Raw genomic sequence first — 15,607 nt, 5'->3', positions numbered from 1 at the left:
GCTTTCACAATAACTGACAAATAAGATTTGAGAAGAGGCGGGGTTTAAGTGGAGTGGGGAGATCATCAGTGAAGCTGGGGATGAGCTTCAACTAATGGAATTATAGAGTAGGTCATAGAGGAGGGACCAAACAGAGCCTAAAACAACAAAATAAAATAAAATAAAATAATATGTATACAACATCAACAGGTATTTTATTTGATGTCTATCATTTATTTCATATTTTTGAAATACATAACTTGCATTGAAAGTTTTGCCATTGACACTGCATTTAAAATCTGGAATAGGTGTCATATTTAGATACATTTATTATTCAGGGTTCAAGGCTCTATCCTGTTAAGCCTGCCATACAGATATACATTTATTCAAATAAATAATGTTTTATGCAAGACAGGAGGTAGAAATACAGCTCAGTGCCTTAATAGGGGAGTGTGTATGCGTGTAAATCTTTAAAATTAGTTACATACTTATGAGTGTATCCAAAATGTGCCTTCACTGATATGGAGTCAATATCATCACTTAGTGAGCACACCAAAAAGACTTTCCAAAAAAAGAAAACAACTCCAATCTGACACAAATATTGATACACTTCAAAATGCAGAATCCAGCTGCCAGACCCTTCGTATGTTCACTGTCACTAGACTGTCAGCAGCTTTTTTCATTTAGCCACCCATCCACAAGTGAACCTGTGCCAGCCTCGTAACAAATTTGTCTGTATATTTATTGCAACAGACTCTTAATGTCATCTGAGTCACAGTGCAATTTACACCTCTTCATCTTACAGGATCAGATATGCCTGTGCACTTGAAACATTTTTAAATCCTATCAAAATCAAATTAGGATGCAGAGGCGTCTTTGGAGCCATCTGGCAGAAAACTTTGGGAGCAGTGCACATCTTTGTCTCTCACCTTCAACTCCAGCTATCTATGAACACAAACACATTTCAAATGGCTACTATCATAGGTCTTGGGTGCAAGAAGAAAAAAAGGTAAGAAGCATTGTCAAAACATGCAGATAAAGACATTCTGAGGACATGTTACTTAGTTACACAGACGGTCAGGATCGAATGCACAAGGTTCCTGCTGTATTTGGGAGGCTGTAGCAAAAACATGCACATATGCAAATCAAACCACCGTGTCCAGGGGCCACCCACAGATAATACATTTCAAAGGCTGAGCATGTGTCTGTGGCGTGCAGTAATGTCGATGTTAAAAATGCTGGCTGCCTTTTTTTTCTTTGAAGGCCAATGTGGAGGTGGAAAAGCATGGAGAAAAGTGTGAATTTGAATTGCAAAAAAGAAGAAAGACAAAATTAGCAACTCAGTAAAGGGTGTTCCATGTGAGAATATGATTTGTCCTCATGTGCAACCTCATCTGTTTATCTTACATTGTACTCAGCTAACTATATGTTTATTTATTGAGATGCATTTTCCTTTTAATCAATGGAAGACAAAATAAGGGTTTTCATGATCACCTCACCTGAGCGATCCTGTGGATGAATAGCAATGTACAAAAGGGCCAGAAGCAATATTGCAACCCATAATTATGTAACTGACTGAACGTACATGTGAGTAATTGATTGTAGCAATGAGTGCTAGTTGAGGCCTTTCTCCAGTCTTGAGGAACAGATGTGTCCAGATGAGTATTGAGAGAGCGAGAGGAGAATATAGCAAAGTGGATGCTTCTGGTTGGTTGTCTCAGCCAGTTTTGGAGTTATTCTGTTCTGACGCTGCCCAGAAATAAGCATCCAGGGACTGTTTCACTGGTGTTGAGCAGTTAAACAGCGTGAGCTCCAGGCTGACGTTCAGAGTGATAAAGAGCACCACTGAATAAGGCCATTTGCACAGTTGGCTTCAGGAAACGGAGATGACGAAGAGGAAAAGGAGGGACCACCTTTATGCTGCCACTAAACTGCCCTATCAGCTCGCATGCCTCCTGTTTTCTTCCTCCATCCCTCCTTCACCCTCCTCTCCTCCTCACAGTGCAGACTCTGAGTAGAGCGCTCCTGATGACCCATGCGGTGGATGGGGTGTCACCAGCCGACGTAGCGATGCAGAGGAGGAAGAGCTTAAATCTCCACAGCTGCGCAGGTGGATCCCCTCTGGCACCCGACTGCCAGGGTGCCGGTTGTGTCGACTGTCACTATGGGAATGGTGGTGTCCACGGCGATGAGGGTGATGGGGGTGATGGTTGGGGGGTACTCGGCTGGTGTTCCAAGGGGTCAGAAACACCTGAGGATGATTTTATCAGCAGAAATTTAGACAAAGATCAGACGGCATTAATTGCAGAACTGAACTATTGCCACTCTTTATGTCCCGCCCCTTCTGAAACCTTGCTCTACTTAAATCTTTCCTGTTTTCTGTACTTAGACAAGCAAAAATTAGGTAATGGTAACAAAGTGGTAGTTAACTAGCTAGCTAATATACATTAATCATTAGCAAGCTTGTTAGCTAGTTACATCAGACTGGTACATATGGGTACTTGGCAAAAATGCCAGGCTGCATTCCCTTTTGGGGGATAGAAAACCAGAAATCCCCATACACAATAATGAAATTTTATGTGTTTTTGATTAACAATTTTGACACGTTAGTATGAATTCACATCTAGTTAAAAAAAAAGAAGCTTTGTTTTATTGACATATCTTATAATTGTTCTGCGACCTCACCTGAACAGGAGACTTTGAAGTATCTTAATATTAAATTAAAGTTTATCCAGGGGTCTGCAACCTGCAGCTCCGCAGCCACATGTGGCTCTCTACTTTTCTTTCTTTTCTTTTTTTTAGCAAAATATGTCTTTTGAGAGTAAAGGTTGTAGACCCCTAGCCTAGTTACCTGCACCATAGTTTATTACAGTACAACAGCTTTCATGGTCCAAATACATCATACACCAGTACAAATGTGGTCACCTTACAGCAAGCTGTAGGCTAAAATCTGGATTAGCCCACTTTGGTGCCAGTGTGAAAGCTGTCTTAGCCTGAGGTTAAGTGCAGTGTGAAAAGCCCTCGAAGAGGAGAACGGTGAGTAGGGTACCAAGCTTGCTCAACTATTATTGGAGCACAGAGGGAAAAGGGGCGGGACTTAGGAAGTGAGGGATAAGGTACAGTGAGCTGGTCATTATTGAGAAATAAACCCTGACAGGATGATGCAGGATTCTGATGCAGAGTGGAGGGGTCTTGAATTAATCTGTTGGAGTTTATTTCAAAATAGTGATCTGCTCATTGTACATCCCGCATATTACATGGTTATCTGAAAGAAAAGTCTAGGATTTGACACAAAATGTAATTTTAAAATGATTTTATGGATTTAAAAATCATCCTATTGCTCCTCTAGAGTCTATGATTAGAACTGCATCCATCACATCACAGTCTGTTAAACATAGCAACGGTCTGCTGTAAAGAAATAGCAGACCAATCATAATCGAGCATTTAACAAAGCCATGTAATAAATTAGCCTAATCAGAAGCTGTTGTCATACTTGTTCCAAGGGCAGATGGTTGGTGGCAGTGCCCTCAGTGCCACTCCTCCTCTTAGGACCCTGCCCTGTGTTCCCAGCATGCTCGGAGGAGGGTGACAGGTTGCGTTTGGAGCGCTGCAGGAAGCGAGCCACCAGACCCCGAGTCACCTGAAAGAAAGGTACAAAGATCAGTGAAGGGGAGGGTGACATAAGTCAGACAAAAATAGTCATAGACTTACATGAGAAGTGTTTGTTACTTCTATATCTTCTATCAACAGTGTTCAGACTAACCTTAAGGTCTCCCAGGGAACGGTGGCAGTCTTTAGGTAAACGCAGAGGGGAGGTGGGCGGAGGTTTGGAGGGGACCTGCACCCCTGTGGCTGCAGATTTCATGCTGCCTTTCCTTGGTAGAGCTGCAGCAGGAGGCAAAGTGGTGCGGTGCAACAGATATGCCTCAGAGGAGGGACCTATGAGAGATGGAGTCAGAAAAAATAGGGAACGGTTTTGGCTCTCGTTTATCAAGTTGTAATACTGTTCCAACCTCAAATTGGTCTAAAGGTGAGAGGAGGAACATTAAACTAGATGAAAAATATCAGAAGCGTCCTTGTATTGCAAAGCATAGAGGTTTAAATTGAATTTCAAGGAGGCCCACATTACAAATCAACCAGCCCTGATTGTAAATAAAAACACAGTACTGAAGAAACTACACACACGAAAAAAAAAATACAATGCTCTACCAATACCTAACTCCTTAACTATATAAAAGTGAGGGAAAAGAAGGAAACAAAATGACAGCTCTCCCATACAGAGCTTCATGGCAAGGAGACTAACTAAATCTGTCAACACAAATTTGACAACAGACTCCCTACTTTTCTGACTTAACCTTGACAACATTATACAAAAGAGTTAGTGGTTTCCAAATGGTGTGCCCTGGGGTTTTGTGACAACCATGCATTATCATTGCAGTATACAGCTATTACAAAACTTATGAATGATCACAACACCACACAAGTCTCAAGTGAATCCAAATAATCTTACAGTTACCAATTCATTATCACGAAAAAATGCTTCACTGGGTTAAAGGTATGCCCTTTTTGTCTTTAAATCAAACAATCAATAAATTGTACACAATAATGGAAGATAGTTGGACAAACTAATAAACCCAACAAGGAACATAAAGCATTCTGATTGGCTAAACTATTTCAGTATATTTTATACTGATGTAATTCAAAAGTAACAAAGTAACTAAGTACATTATTCTAATATTGTCAGTACATTTTTTAACTTTGAAGTCCATTTTCCACATATGGACAACATGGATGATTATGACTGGATCTGGGACGCCTTTAATCAGGAATCCTCAACAACAAAACTGTTTTCAGTTCAATTATCTTATTTTTATCACGTGATTGGTCGCGTGTTTGCATGTATGAGTGACCTGGAACTTGTACTACTATACTACTGGACCCATAAGCCAAAATGTTTTTGTGGACATTTATGACTGTGCGATTCACAATTTTTGGAAAACCAAGAAAAACCTACATAAAACCTATAAATAACATATACTGAGTGCTGACTCACTCCACTTAACTGGCCAGTAGGGGCCAAAACAAGGTTTACCTACTACCAGTGTTGGGGAGTAAGTAGTTACATTTAACAAGATACATGTAATTAAATTACAAAATAAATATAATTCTAATCTGTTACAGTTAAATGTAATTAAATTACTGTTACTAATCAAAATGTTATCTGGGGTAACAGCTGATTATTCTTAGTATTCTGGTTAAAACGGGTGTGTTGCGCCTGTAATTTTACAGTGACATTTAACTTGAATTATTCAAATTAAAATTTATTTGCTATTAGTAAATAAAAATAAATATTAATAGAGTGATACGAGTGATAAGATTTTTTACTGTACATCTACACAGAAACACTTAAAATGACATAATATACCAGATTGTCAACATGCGTTGCAAAAACAAATATAAGCATACGAATTTGTGTTGTGTTTGTGTAACAGCTGATACTATACCTCTACCATAAAAAGTATAAAGTAGGCTACTCAAACTCTCACAAATGCATGTTCATATTGGCTAATTCCTACGGTGAAGCCCAGTAACCACTGCAGATCTTTTGGTATGCTCCATGACCTAATCCAACATTCATAAATCAGGATGTATCGTTGGAAAATAATATGTAAATGAGGAACTGGTGGGACACATTAATGTTTCCACAGCAGAATCTAATTTATCAATCGGTAATCAAATCAGTGCTAATTTAGATGTTGTGGCGGAGGTTCATAAATCACACGCACATCGGGACAGATCTGCACGTCTCCTCCGGTGTTTAAATCTGCATTAATTTCTAAGAGGGTTTGATAAATGATGGCCATTAGGTGCAAATGTGTGGAATTGTGTCTCATCAAAACAACTTAGAGGTGTTTTTCTTTCGATTTTTTTCCCCTTGACCTCGATGGTTGAATGTGAAAAGACACAGAAAAGAAGAGAGAGGTGGTGCTGACTCTTACCTGTGTCTGTAGACGCTTTGCTGCCTCCAGAGCCAAAGTCAACTACAGGAGAGGAGACACAAGGACAGGTTATGGACACTGAAATAATAATATAAAGAGAAGCATTCATGTTCGTATCTGACTTACCCGTATCAGTCGAGGAGCCGATGCCTGGCTCACTGTGCGATCTCACAAGACGCAGGAGCCCTTCACTACCCCGCCTGACACCATCTCCATCCTTCTCATTCTTCCCAGCTCTCCGTCGAAGGTACAACGGTAGTCCTGGGACGGGCAGCCCATTTCCCTGCCCACCACCCTGCTCACTGGCAGCTGAGGAGGATGAGGTGGGAGGAACGGAGGAGTTTCGGGCAGCTCCTTGGTGTGAGGGAGTGGAGGGGTGAACTCTAAACTCTGGGATAGTGGATCGCTGTTGAGATGCAGAACCACCTATTGCTTCGAGCTGGGAACAGCTGCTAGCCAGCATGGCCTGGCGACGCAACACTGGAGACCTGCAGGACGACACAGGAGAGCACAAAATAATATTTCTGTCTGTGGCTCGACTTAATAGGTCATCGATTTACATATTAAAATTAGTTTATATTAAAATAATTCTGCACTAGAAGACTTAAAATTCTCTACCAATACCAATATTACTACACAACACCATCAACTGTGGAGCCCTTACATTATTAAAGGGCTAGTTTGGGTTATTTGAAGTAGGGTTGTATGTGATATTTAATAGTATACTTCTAAAAGTAGATGGTGGCCAGCATGCCTGCAGTTTAGAGAAGCAAAGAGGATTACCAGCATGTAAGCTAAGTAATGTACTGCACTGGATAGGGTCAACAGCAAAAACTGGCCACTTAAAAAAATCAATATCAGTTTAAGTGTACGCTATATTTAGATTATTTTCACCACTTTACTTTGTCATTAGACGGCCTTTTTTTAGACAGGAAACTGTTGTTATACAAACTAAATATATCTCTCGCTCACTCAACCAAATTCCACAGGCAAAATCAGTCATTTTATGTTGCAATACACAGGAGATACTGGTCTAGCACTGCCTTGACTAGTTAGTTAGATGGTGTTTTGTGTGATTTCAGTGTTTTAAAAGCAAACATATTTGGCTTACATAGTGGAGTCTGTCCGTCGAAAAACGTCTTTCTAATAGGCAGGTTCTTATTCCGTTCAGAGCAGTACATTCACCATATTCACACGGCAGCCATTTTCCTCTGATCTCATGCTCAGGGTGAAAAATGCTCTACCGAAAGGATAAAGTCATATTACTGTGCTCCAGGTTGTAAGTCAATGTAGAAAATCTGAAAAATGTTATCATTACACTGGATCAGCAACCGAAAAGACAATAGATAGTGAAAATCTGGATGGACATGGGGCCATATTTCAAAGCTAAAGCCATTAGCTACGGTTAGACCACAACTAATGTTAGCATTCAACCACTTCTTGCCATGTGAATATGTTGAATTGACAGTTAGCTTCCTACATGTGTACATCCGCTGCTTCTCCAAACTGGGGCTGTGCTGACAACCATCTACTGTAGTAGCACACTGACTATTGATGTACCTCATACAGCCCCACTTCAAATAATCCAAACTATTCCTTTACATTGTCTCAGTGTGTCCTCGACTTACATAAACATGTACAGTCAGTGGTCCTCACCTGTACGTGGTGGTCGCTGTGCTGGGTGAGGAGCAGGAGTTGGACCTCTCTCCTCTGATGAAGCGCCTGGCTCTCGGTCCTCCTGCCAGTGGACTCTCTGGTGTCTGAGACAGGGGACCACGGAAGCTGATGTAGTCCCCGCCGTCTCCTCCGTCTCCCCCCTCGCTGGCGGCCCTGTTGCCCCTCTCCCCCTGGTTCCTCAACCCAACCTCCATCAGACAGGAGTCCTCAGACGGAGAGGAATCATCAGGGATGTCCACGATCTCTGACATCAGCAGAGATCCACTGTCCATGGACACTAACCAAAAAAAGGTGATCTTTTATTAATTATAATGGTATATAACTAACAGTTGCTTTCATTACCATTAAATATATTAATAATTTTGGAGGTTTGTCAATTGATCCATAACAATATCTCAGAAACCAGTAAATCCTCACAGCTGAGAACCAGGAAATGTCTGGACTGTTACAGGATAAATCAGTTATAACATTTTCTCAAAATAATTTTCAGTTGATTAATTCTTGAATATAATTATATAATTATGAGTATAATATAACAGATGGTAGCCTCGGTGTTGTGCTCTCGTTTATGATTGTCAAATATAAATCCTGCATGGTGTATGTAGACATTTATAGATGCATATACTTACACATAACTTCCCACTTAACATATATAAAGTAATCTATTACATTATCCATTCCATATGTATTCCTATTTGTATTGCAATGTTTACAATTCATAGAAACACTTAATTTGCCATTGTGTGTTGCTGGTTATTGTTGCTTTTTTTTTTATATATATTTACACATTTTTGACCTACTTATAATTATATAAGAGCTCTATGTTTAGTTTAAGTCAGTGACATCTTTTAAATTCCTTCTTAAAACCCATATTTATTGACTTGCTTTTATGTGATGTCATCTTTTGATTGCTTTTTATTGCTTTTATTGTTTTTTTAATTGCTTTTTGTTTTTATTTATTGCTTTAATTTGTTTTAATAGTGCTAATTGTGTTTATTTATTTATATTGTCATTTATTTTTCTGTCTTCTTGTTTTAACTTTATTTTGCCTTATTTTAATTTCCTCCTGCCTTTGGCCTTACTGTCTGCCTTCTGTTATATTGCTTTCTGATTACCTTGTCTTTCCTTATCTGTCAAAGCACATTACAAAAGTTTTTAAAACAACTTTTAAAAGTTATTATCATTATTTTTATCTATCTATCTATCTATCTTTGTTCAGCTTTGTCATCCTTGTTGTTCAGTTGTGTGTCTATTTCTATCTTCCTGTTAATTGTTCTGTATGTAACACTGGGAGCAACTTAAAAATGAGCCAAACTCCTTGTTTGCGTTGGCCAATAAATCTGATTCTGATTCTGAATCTGTAACGACATATGATGGTTTCTCACCTTCTCCACTGAAGGCAGTAGAGGTTCCTCTCTCTCCAGACAGCTCAGTGCCGTGTTGGTCATAAACTGTTGCCTTCACAGTAAAAACAGACAAGGATCAGTACAGGCAGTGGAGACATAAAACCCAGACAGACACACAGATACATACACACACACACACACACACACACACGCGCACGCACACACTCACCTGGCTTGCAGCTCTTTGTCCCATCACAGCTTCATAAGGAGGGGGGCAGTCAGTGGGGTAGAGAGGAACAGGGCTCTCCATGGAGCCATTGTAAGTGATGCTAGACATTAACACAAACAAATGAATCATTTCCTTTCACACTATATCCTGTATATACAAACATATATACATATATATAAAGAGAGATGTATAATAATGCTTATTAAGTGCCTGTGTGATACCTTTGTGCATCTGTTTCAGAGCTGCAGGTGTACTCAGGAGGATAGTAGGGGGGTGGAGGGATGGGTGGGACAAACTCCTCAAAGTCCATGATGTTGGTCAGGAAGGCGTCCTGAGGAGTGGTGCATTCTGGGTTGACTGAACGAGAGCGATGTGGGGCCAGCTAGGCAGAGAGAATGGCAAACACATACAACAAAATAGATGTAATGGGCTTCAGCATTTGTACAAAGTGTTTTCAAATGTAAAACCTAATCCTCAAATGCAGCAGTGTAATTTGCAGCTGGGTACTTGTCACTTTGGGGGGAAAAAAAAGGCCCGTCTGGTGTAAAATGTGCTGTGTGTGCACTCACCAGGTGCACCAGGTCCAGAGAGAATATGTGGATACTGCAGGTCACAGTGGACAGAGTACAGATGATGGTGGAGAGAATGCTGAGACCACAGGCGCTGAACAAAAGGTCCTGTCGAGAAATACATATTCAGAAAATCTAAATCTTTCAACACAGTCAGCATTTTACTGGTAGGAATGTCATATTTAAAGGGTAAGTTCACAATTTTTAAAGTCTGTCTTACAGGGATAGTTTGGATTATTTGAAATGAGGTTCTATGAAGTGCTCATTGATAGTCAGGAAATGCCTAAAATTGTACTAAAAACATTCTAACTTTGTAAGAAATCCACTTGCCTCTAACTCAGATGGCTGAAGCCTCATATTAGCGTTAGGTAAACTTTCGAATATATTTTTGCCGAATATATACTAATGTCCAGTATGAACAGTAAGGCTGTTTACAGTGAGCAAAACCTGTCTCAATGTTCATGTGGGCACCTGACTGTTGTTTTAAGACAGATTTGTAGAAACGTGAACCTTTCCTGTAATTAACTTGGGTGATAAAATGATTATTTATGTTTCCAGTATAGAGACACATCCCACCCACCTTGAGCTGATGTCTGACTGAGTGACAGTCAGCGTTCAGGTAGAGAACCAGGGTCTCCTCCTCTGTGATGGAGCAGGAGTGTGTGGGCGCGCAGCACACACACAGACCATTCTCCACCTACACACACATGCACAGGAGTGGTGTGAAGCACGGTAAAAACATATTCACAGTTATTCCTGGCACGTTCCCTGTGCATCTGGCTGGAAGGGCATTTCAGCATGAGGCAGAAGACAACACTTGCATAATGTTGTGTACCTGGCAGGTGAGCATGGATTTGACCATCTGTGCGTTCTGACAGGAGAGCATTGAGCCGGCCAGACTGAGGATCACACACACTGCAGACAGCAGCATGAACAGTGACACCTGTGGAGGAGGACACACAGAGAACCATGTCTGGATTTAGAGCAGGGTGTCAAAATGTGTGCCAAGTGTGTGCAGAGTTTTACACAGTTTTACACAGACTATAGCAGGTAGTTTCACTGATAAACATTTTGGAGGGACTGAAAAACTTTGCATCTTTTGCCCTCCATGTCATCAAGCTCAGTATAAACTAGTATTGTTCATGTAAAGGTAGACAAACATTTTACCACACTACAAAATCACTGTTTTTTCTTCCTTGGCAAATAGCTACCCCAACCCTGTTAAAGTCTTCTATCGGTTTTTAATATTATTAACCTAAACCTTGTAGTCCTAAAATTATTACCAGTGTATGTGTGTTAGAACACGTTGTATGTGTGCATACTTTTATGTGTAATATTGTGGGTTTTTCTTTTCTATTGTACTAGGGCTGCAAAATTAATCAAAATTTGTATCAAAATCGCAATATGTCTTTCTGCAATTTTCAAATTGCAGAAGGTGCAATATTTGTTTAAGGCAATATGTGTGTCAAAAAACTTATATGAATGAATGTCGTGAAGCAGAGATGTCTTGTCCTACAATTCAGATTGTAGATTCCTGCACCATACTCATTTTAACATGTTTTTCAATCGAAATAAAAATAATGACATAAAAATTATCATAACCTCTAATATTGCAAATCCTATTGCAATTGCAACATCAGTCAAAATAACCACGATTAAATATCTTTTCAAAATTTTCAGCCCAACTTGTACGCTCTGGGTGATGTGCACTTTAAATAAATTGAAGCTGACTGTGACCCAGGGCCCCTTCTAAAAAGGGCTTCAAGATTAGGTCAACATCAGTGTTTCCCATAGAATTTTTCCAGGCCTGGTGGCATGTACTGAAAATCTGCTCTGGTTAGATGGTACAGCTGGTGGTCTGCGAAGACTTCAAAAAACAAAAGGAGGAGGAGGATGACTTAACTGCATTTATTGCATACAAATAAGCTGTGTAACCTATGACCTTAGCAAAGCATTGGCTTATCATGAACACAGTGTGCATGATTCTTTTGCTGCATTTTGTCTTCCTTGGCTTGGACAAAAATTTCAACATGGCATCATGGTGTGAAAATTTTGCAAGACAATTAGAACAAAAATGTAAGTTAAACACACGTGAGATCAACATCACAGTCTATATTTGGAGTTCTCAACCATTACAACCACTTATTTCTGGCATTGAAGAAAAAAAAAAAAAATATATATATATATAAATATATATATACATATATATATATACACACACACACACACACACACACACACACACACACACACACACCTATATAAATATATACATATATATATTTGGCATGGTTGGTGTTTCCATTAGCCTGGTGGTCCACTAGGCCTGCAAAATTATAATGAGAATGCTAAATATTCAATGAATTTGAACATTTACAATTCCTTAAGAACTGGGCAAACTCCATCTGCTGTGATAGGATATGATTAAAGGCTTCGTGACCTTGTGGTGAGATTTTCCTCTAACCTTTCACTTCAGTTTATATCATGCTTTACTAACACATATTCCTGGACTAATTTGCTGTAATTCAAATAAATGTAACCCAGCTGACATTCAGGGTGTAAGAAAATACTGATACACATAAGTATCTTGATATTATGTTTTATGATGTATTAATGTTGCTCAACAACATTGTACCGTATCATGACACATGCAAAAATTTGTGTTGATTTAAACTCCTGACCACTTCATAGCTGTGTTGTTATCTAATGTTAGTGTTCTGATTCCATAAAAAAGTAAACTTTTAACTCAGATATTATACACTTTTTCCTAAAATTTTATTTAAAAATAGCAATTTATCACCTTGCTTACAGTATCATAGTATATCTTAACATTGAATCATGTATCGTGACACATATCACATTGCCAGGTTGTTGCTAATACACAGCCCTCGCTGACACACAGTGAACCTGGAGCTTTGTTTACCCTGCTGGTAAGCCAGCATTTCCACAGGGACTTGAACGCTCCTTTTATGTAAACATACATACCACCAGTGTCAGAGGTCTCCTCCATGAGATTATTCCAACTATCCCTGATGCCACCACCTGCAAACAGACACCACATTTATCAGAAAACACCCCTCATTGTAACGATACTGTATGTTTTCAGTCAGGTTCACACTTACAAAGAAGCCGGCCCAGAATGGACAGGACTGCCTCACACGGGCTGAGGAGGTGAAGGCCATGCTGGTGAAGGAGAAGGCCAGGACCATGGCTCCTAGGCCCAGGTGGCACAGCCCTAGGTAGAGGAGCAGCCGAGCTCCACCAGGCCCTCGGCCCGACATGCCCCTGCGGCTGTCCGACCATCCTCGAGACCCCGAGGCTGAAGCCACGCTGCTAGAGTCTGAAGGCGAAGGCATGTTATGTTCAGCTCCCGTACGTGTATGTGGAGGAGGTTTCACGCTTACTCTGGTCGAGCTGTGTGGGTAGAAGTGCAGAAGAGGGAGCTCCACTCTGTCACAATTATGCACCAAGCTCTCCTCTGGCAGGTGCCATAGGTTGTGCGCAGTGCCCCATGGTGCGCACTATAGTTCAGAGAGTGAGTCCAAGAACTTTGTCAGCAGAAAGTTGAGAATTGAGCAGCCACTACACACTCACAGCCACCGTACTCACCTCATTTGACGTTTCAGCCATGATACTGAGAATGCTTCAGTCAATACAGTGTCTCTTTCAGCCCATGCAGCCTATAGAGTACAGTCTATATGTACCACACTGCTGCTCAGTCATCCTCTCATTAAAATCACACAGATGAGGCGAGTTTTCTGCAGCCTACATATCATTGTTGCATTACATTTGCTTTGTGCTCCATCCTCTCTGCCTTCCACCTCCCTCCTCTCGCCAGTGGCATTGCGGTAACTGGAGACCCGAGCAGAGCAGGCCGCAGATGTTAAAGCATCCCAAAGAAAAGCCGCCGATCTCCTCCTTGTTTCAGCACAGATGACAAGAGGCGTTAGTGTCCAGTTAGGTCAGGAGGAACCCAAACATGTGCGCTCCCCTCCTTATGTTGACCTTATGTTAGCACCTCCTCATCCTGCTGTCACGGAGAAGAAAGAGCGGAGATCAAAGCGCCAAGATCACATCGGCTGGTCGGGAAGAAGCGGGACTAATTACCTCGACATGAACAGGAAATAAATATCCTCCATCGATCCTCAAACTGCACCAGAAATAGCAGCCAGGCCAGGATGAATCTGTCCTCACAGGTTTCGATCTTTTGGTAACTCCACCTCGGGGGTTTTGCGGTGGTCCACACACGCACCTAGCCCCCTCCTCCTCCACCTCCTCCTCCACCACCTCCGCCGCCTCTTTCCTCCCTGCAGTCACGCGGGCATCCCGTTCAGCCCGTGTGTTTGAGAGTGTGTGCGTGCGTCCCGGACGTTTAGCTCACTGCCTCCCACATGAACAGAACATAGTGTATGTCCTACCTACAGTGTGTCTGGGTTACATGTTTAAATCCATCCTGGTGTGAGTGTATTTCTTCTTTTTTATTGGCCCCTCCCTCCGCTGCCCTCTCGTCCTCTCCTCTGCTCCTCTGCTCCTCTGTGATGAGACTGTATCGTGTTTGCAAACCGAAAACCTGCCTTGCGTGATGACAAGGCACGCAGCACAACGTGCAGGCAACTTGAAGATGCGGCAGAGCGCGCGCACACCGTCAGTGGTGCTGATGCTGGGAGGGAGGGGCGGTTGCCACAGCGACAGGCTCCAGCTCCCGCTGCTGCAGTAATGAGGGGGAAAAATAGACTATCATCACCGTGGTACTGGACGCTGTACTGGGAGGATTGTGGTTAAAAAAAAAATAGATAGCAGCACTGGGTCCTCATAGTAAGTGTCCCATAGGTGTCTGGTCTAATTTAGGACTATTAACCAGCACTGTATCTGTCATTATGTTTCCTGTCAGTGTCCTTGAGACACACAGACACCCCTGCTCTTTAACTGTAAGCCAGAGTACTCAATTGACCTGTATTTCTGTCTTTCATTAAAAATAAAAGTAAAAACTACTAACGGTAATGAACCTGACTTGTTAAACAGCAACTAAAATAACAAGTGTAGGGGCATAGTGGACTACATGTAATCATGGTGGACCTTAAGTAATACTCTGGTGTAGTTAAAGGGATGGTTCACCAAAAAATGAAAGGCATTATCTACTCACCCTCATGCTGACTGAAGGTCAGGTTTAGTTTTTTAGTCCACAAAACACTGCTACAGTTTCACGGGGAAATAGCGTTGCAGAATCTCCCAAATGGAAAAAAGCACAGTAAAAACAGCAAGAAAAAAAGGCAAAATGTCTACATACTGGTCATCTGGTGTAATCCAAGTCTCCTAAAGCCCTGACATGTTGTTCACTTGCGTGCGCACACTGTTACACCACAGTGTTTAGACGGTGTGCTTGTGCACATGAACGTGACCAAAAGATCTACAATGAAGATTTAGGTGAAAAACATGGTGTAAATGATGTGTAATAAAAAAGAAAACCATGATGGAGATGGGTTTGACTCAGGTCTGCTCTCTCTCCCTCACTTCCTGCATACAAGATATAGAGAGTATAAAGTATATAGCGCCAAAAGAGGTTCCTCTATGATTACAAGCCGACCTGACCCATGAACAAGTGAACTTTTTCAATAAAATCAGTTGAGTGACCTTTCTCACAATAGAAAATGTATTTCTACCTGTATACTTTTCTAATTTGAAAGCTATCTACCTAATATTGTCATTCGGATTTTCCATATTGTATTTTATTGTTACTTCTGCTCACCCTGAAGTTTCTTTCTTTTCCCCCCGTTGAAGTTTTTTTTTTTTTTTGTTTCTCCTTATTCA

At 41.0% G+C, this 15,607-nt stretch overlaps 1 protein-coding gene across 1 annotated transcript; it reads right to left on the bottom strand.

Annotated features, from left to right (window-relative positions):
* Window positions 1-177: 177 nt before the first annotated feature.
* On the bottom strand, window positions 178-15,361 carry entrep3 (endosomal transmembrane epsin interactor 3). The gene is made up of 14 exons (XM_084726698.1): window positions 12,922-15,361; window positions 12,785-12,841; window positions 10,635-10,742; window positions 10,380-10,496; window positions 9,800-9,907; window positions 9,452-9,612; window positions 9,231-9,330; window positions 9,041-9,113; window positions 7,635-7,932; window positions 6,105-6,466; window positions 5,979-6,020; window positions 3,743-3,918; window positions 3,473-3,619; window positions 178-2,230 (listed from the first exon to the last, which is right to left on the bottom strand). Exons 1-14 carry the CDS (start codon window positions 13,153-13,155, stop codon window positions 1,976-1,978), a joined length of 2,238 nt encoding a protein of 745 aa, XP_084582824.1. The 5' UTR covers window positions 13,156-15,361; the 3' UTR covers window positions 178-1,975.
* Window positions 15,362-15,607: the final 246 nt, after the last annotated feature.

The sequence above is a fragment of the Lutjanus erythropterus genome, chromosome 9 (genome assembly GCF_056507025.1).
Source record: "Lutjanus erythropterus isolate fLutEry1 chromosome 9, fLutEry1.hap2, whole genome shotgun sequence".
Taxonomy (NCBI): Eukaryota; Metazoa; Chordata; class Actinopteri; order Lutjaniformes; family Lutjanidae; genus Lutjanus; species Lutjanus erythropterus.
Note: the sequence above shows the minus strand (reverse complement) of the source record. Positions and strands in the feature narration are given on the sequence as shown.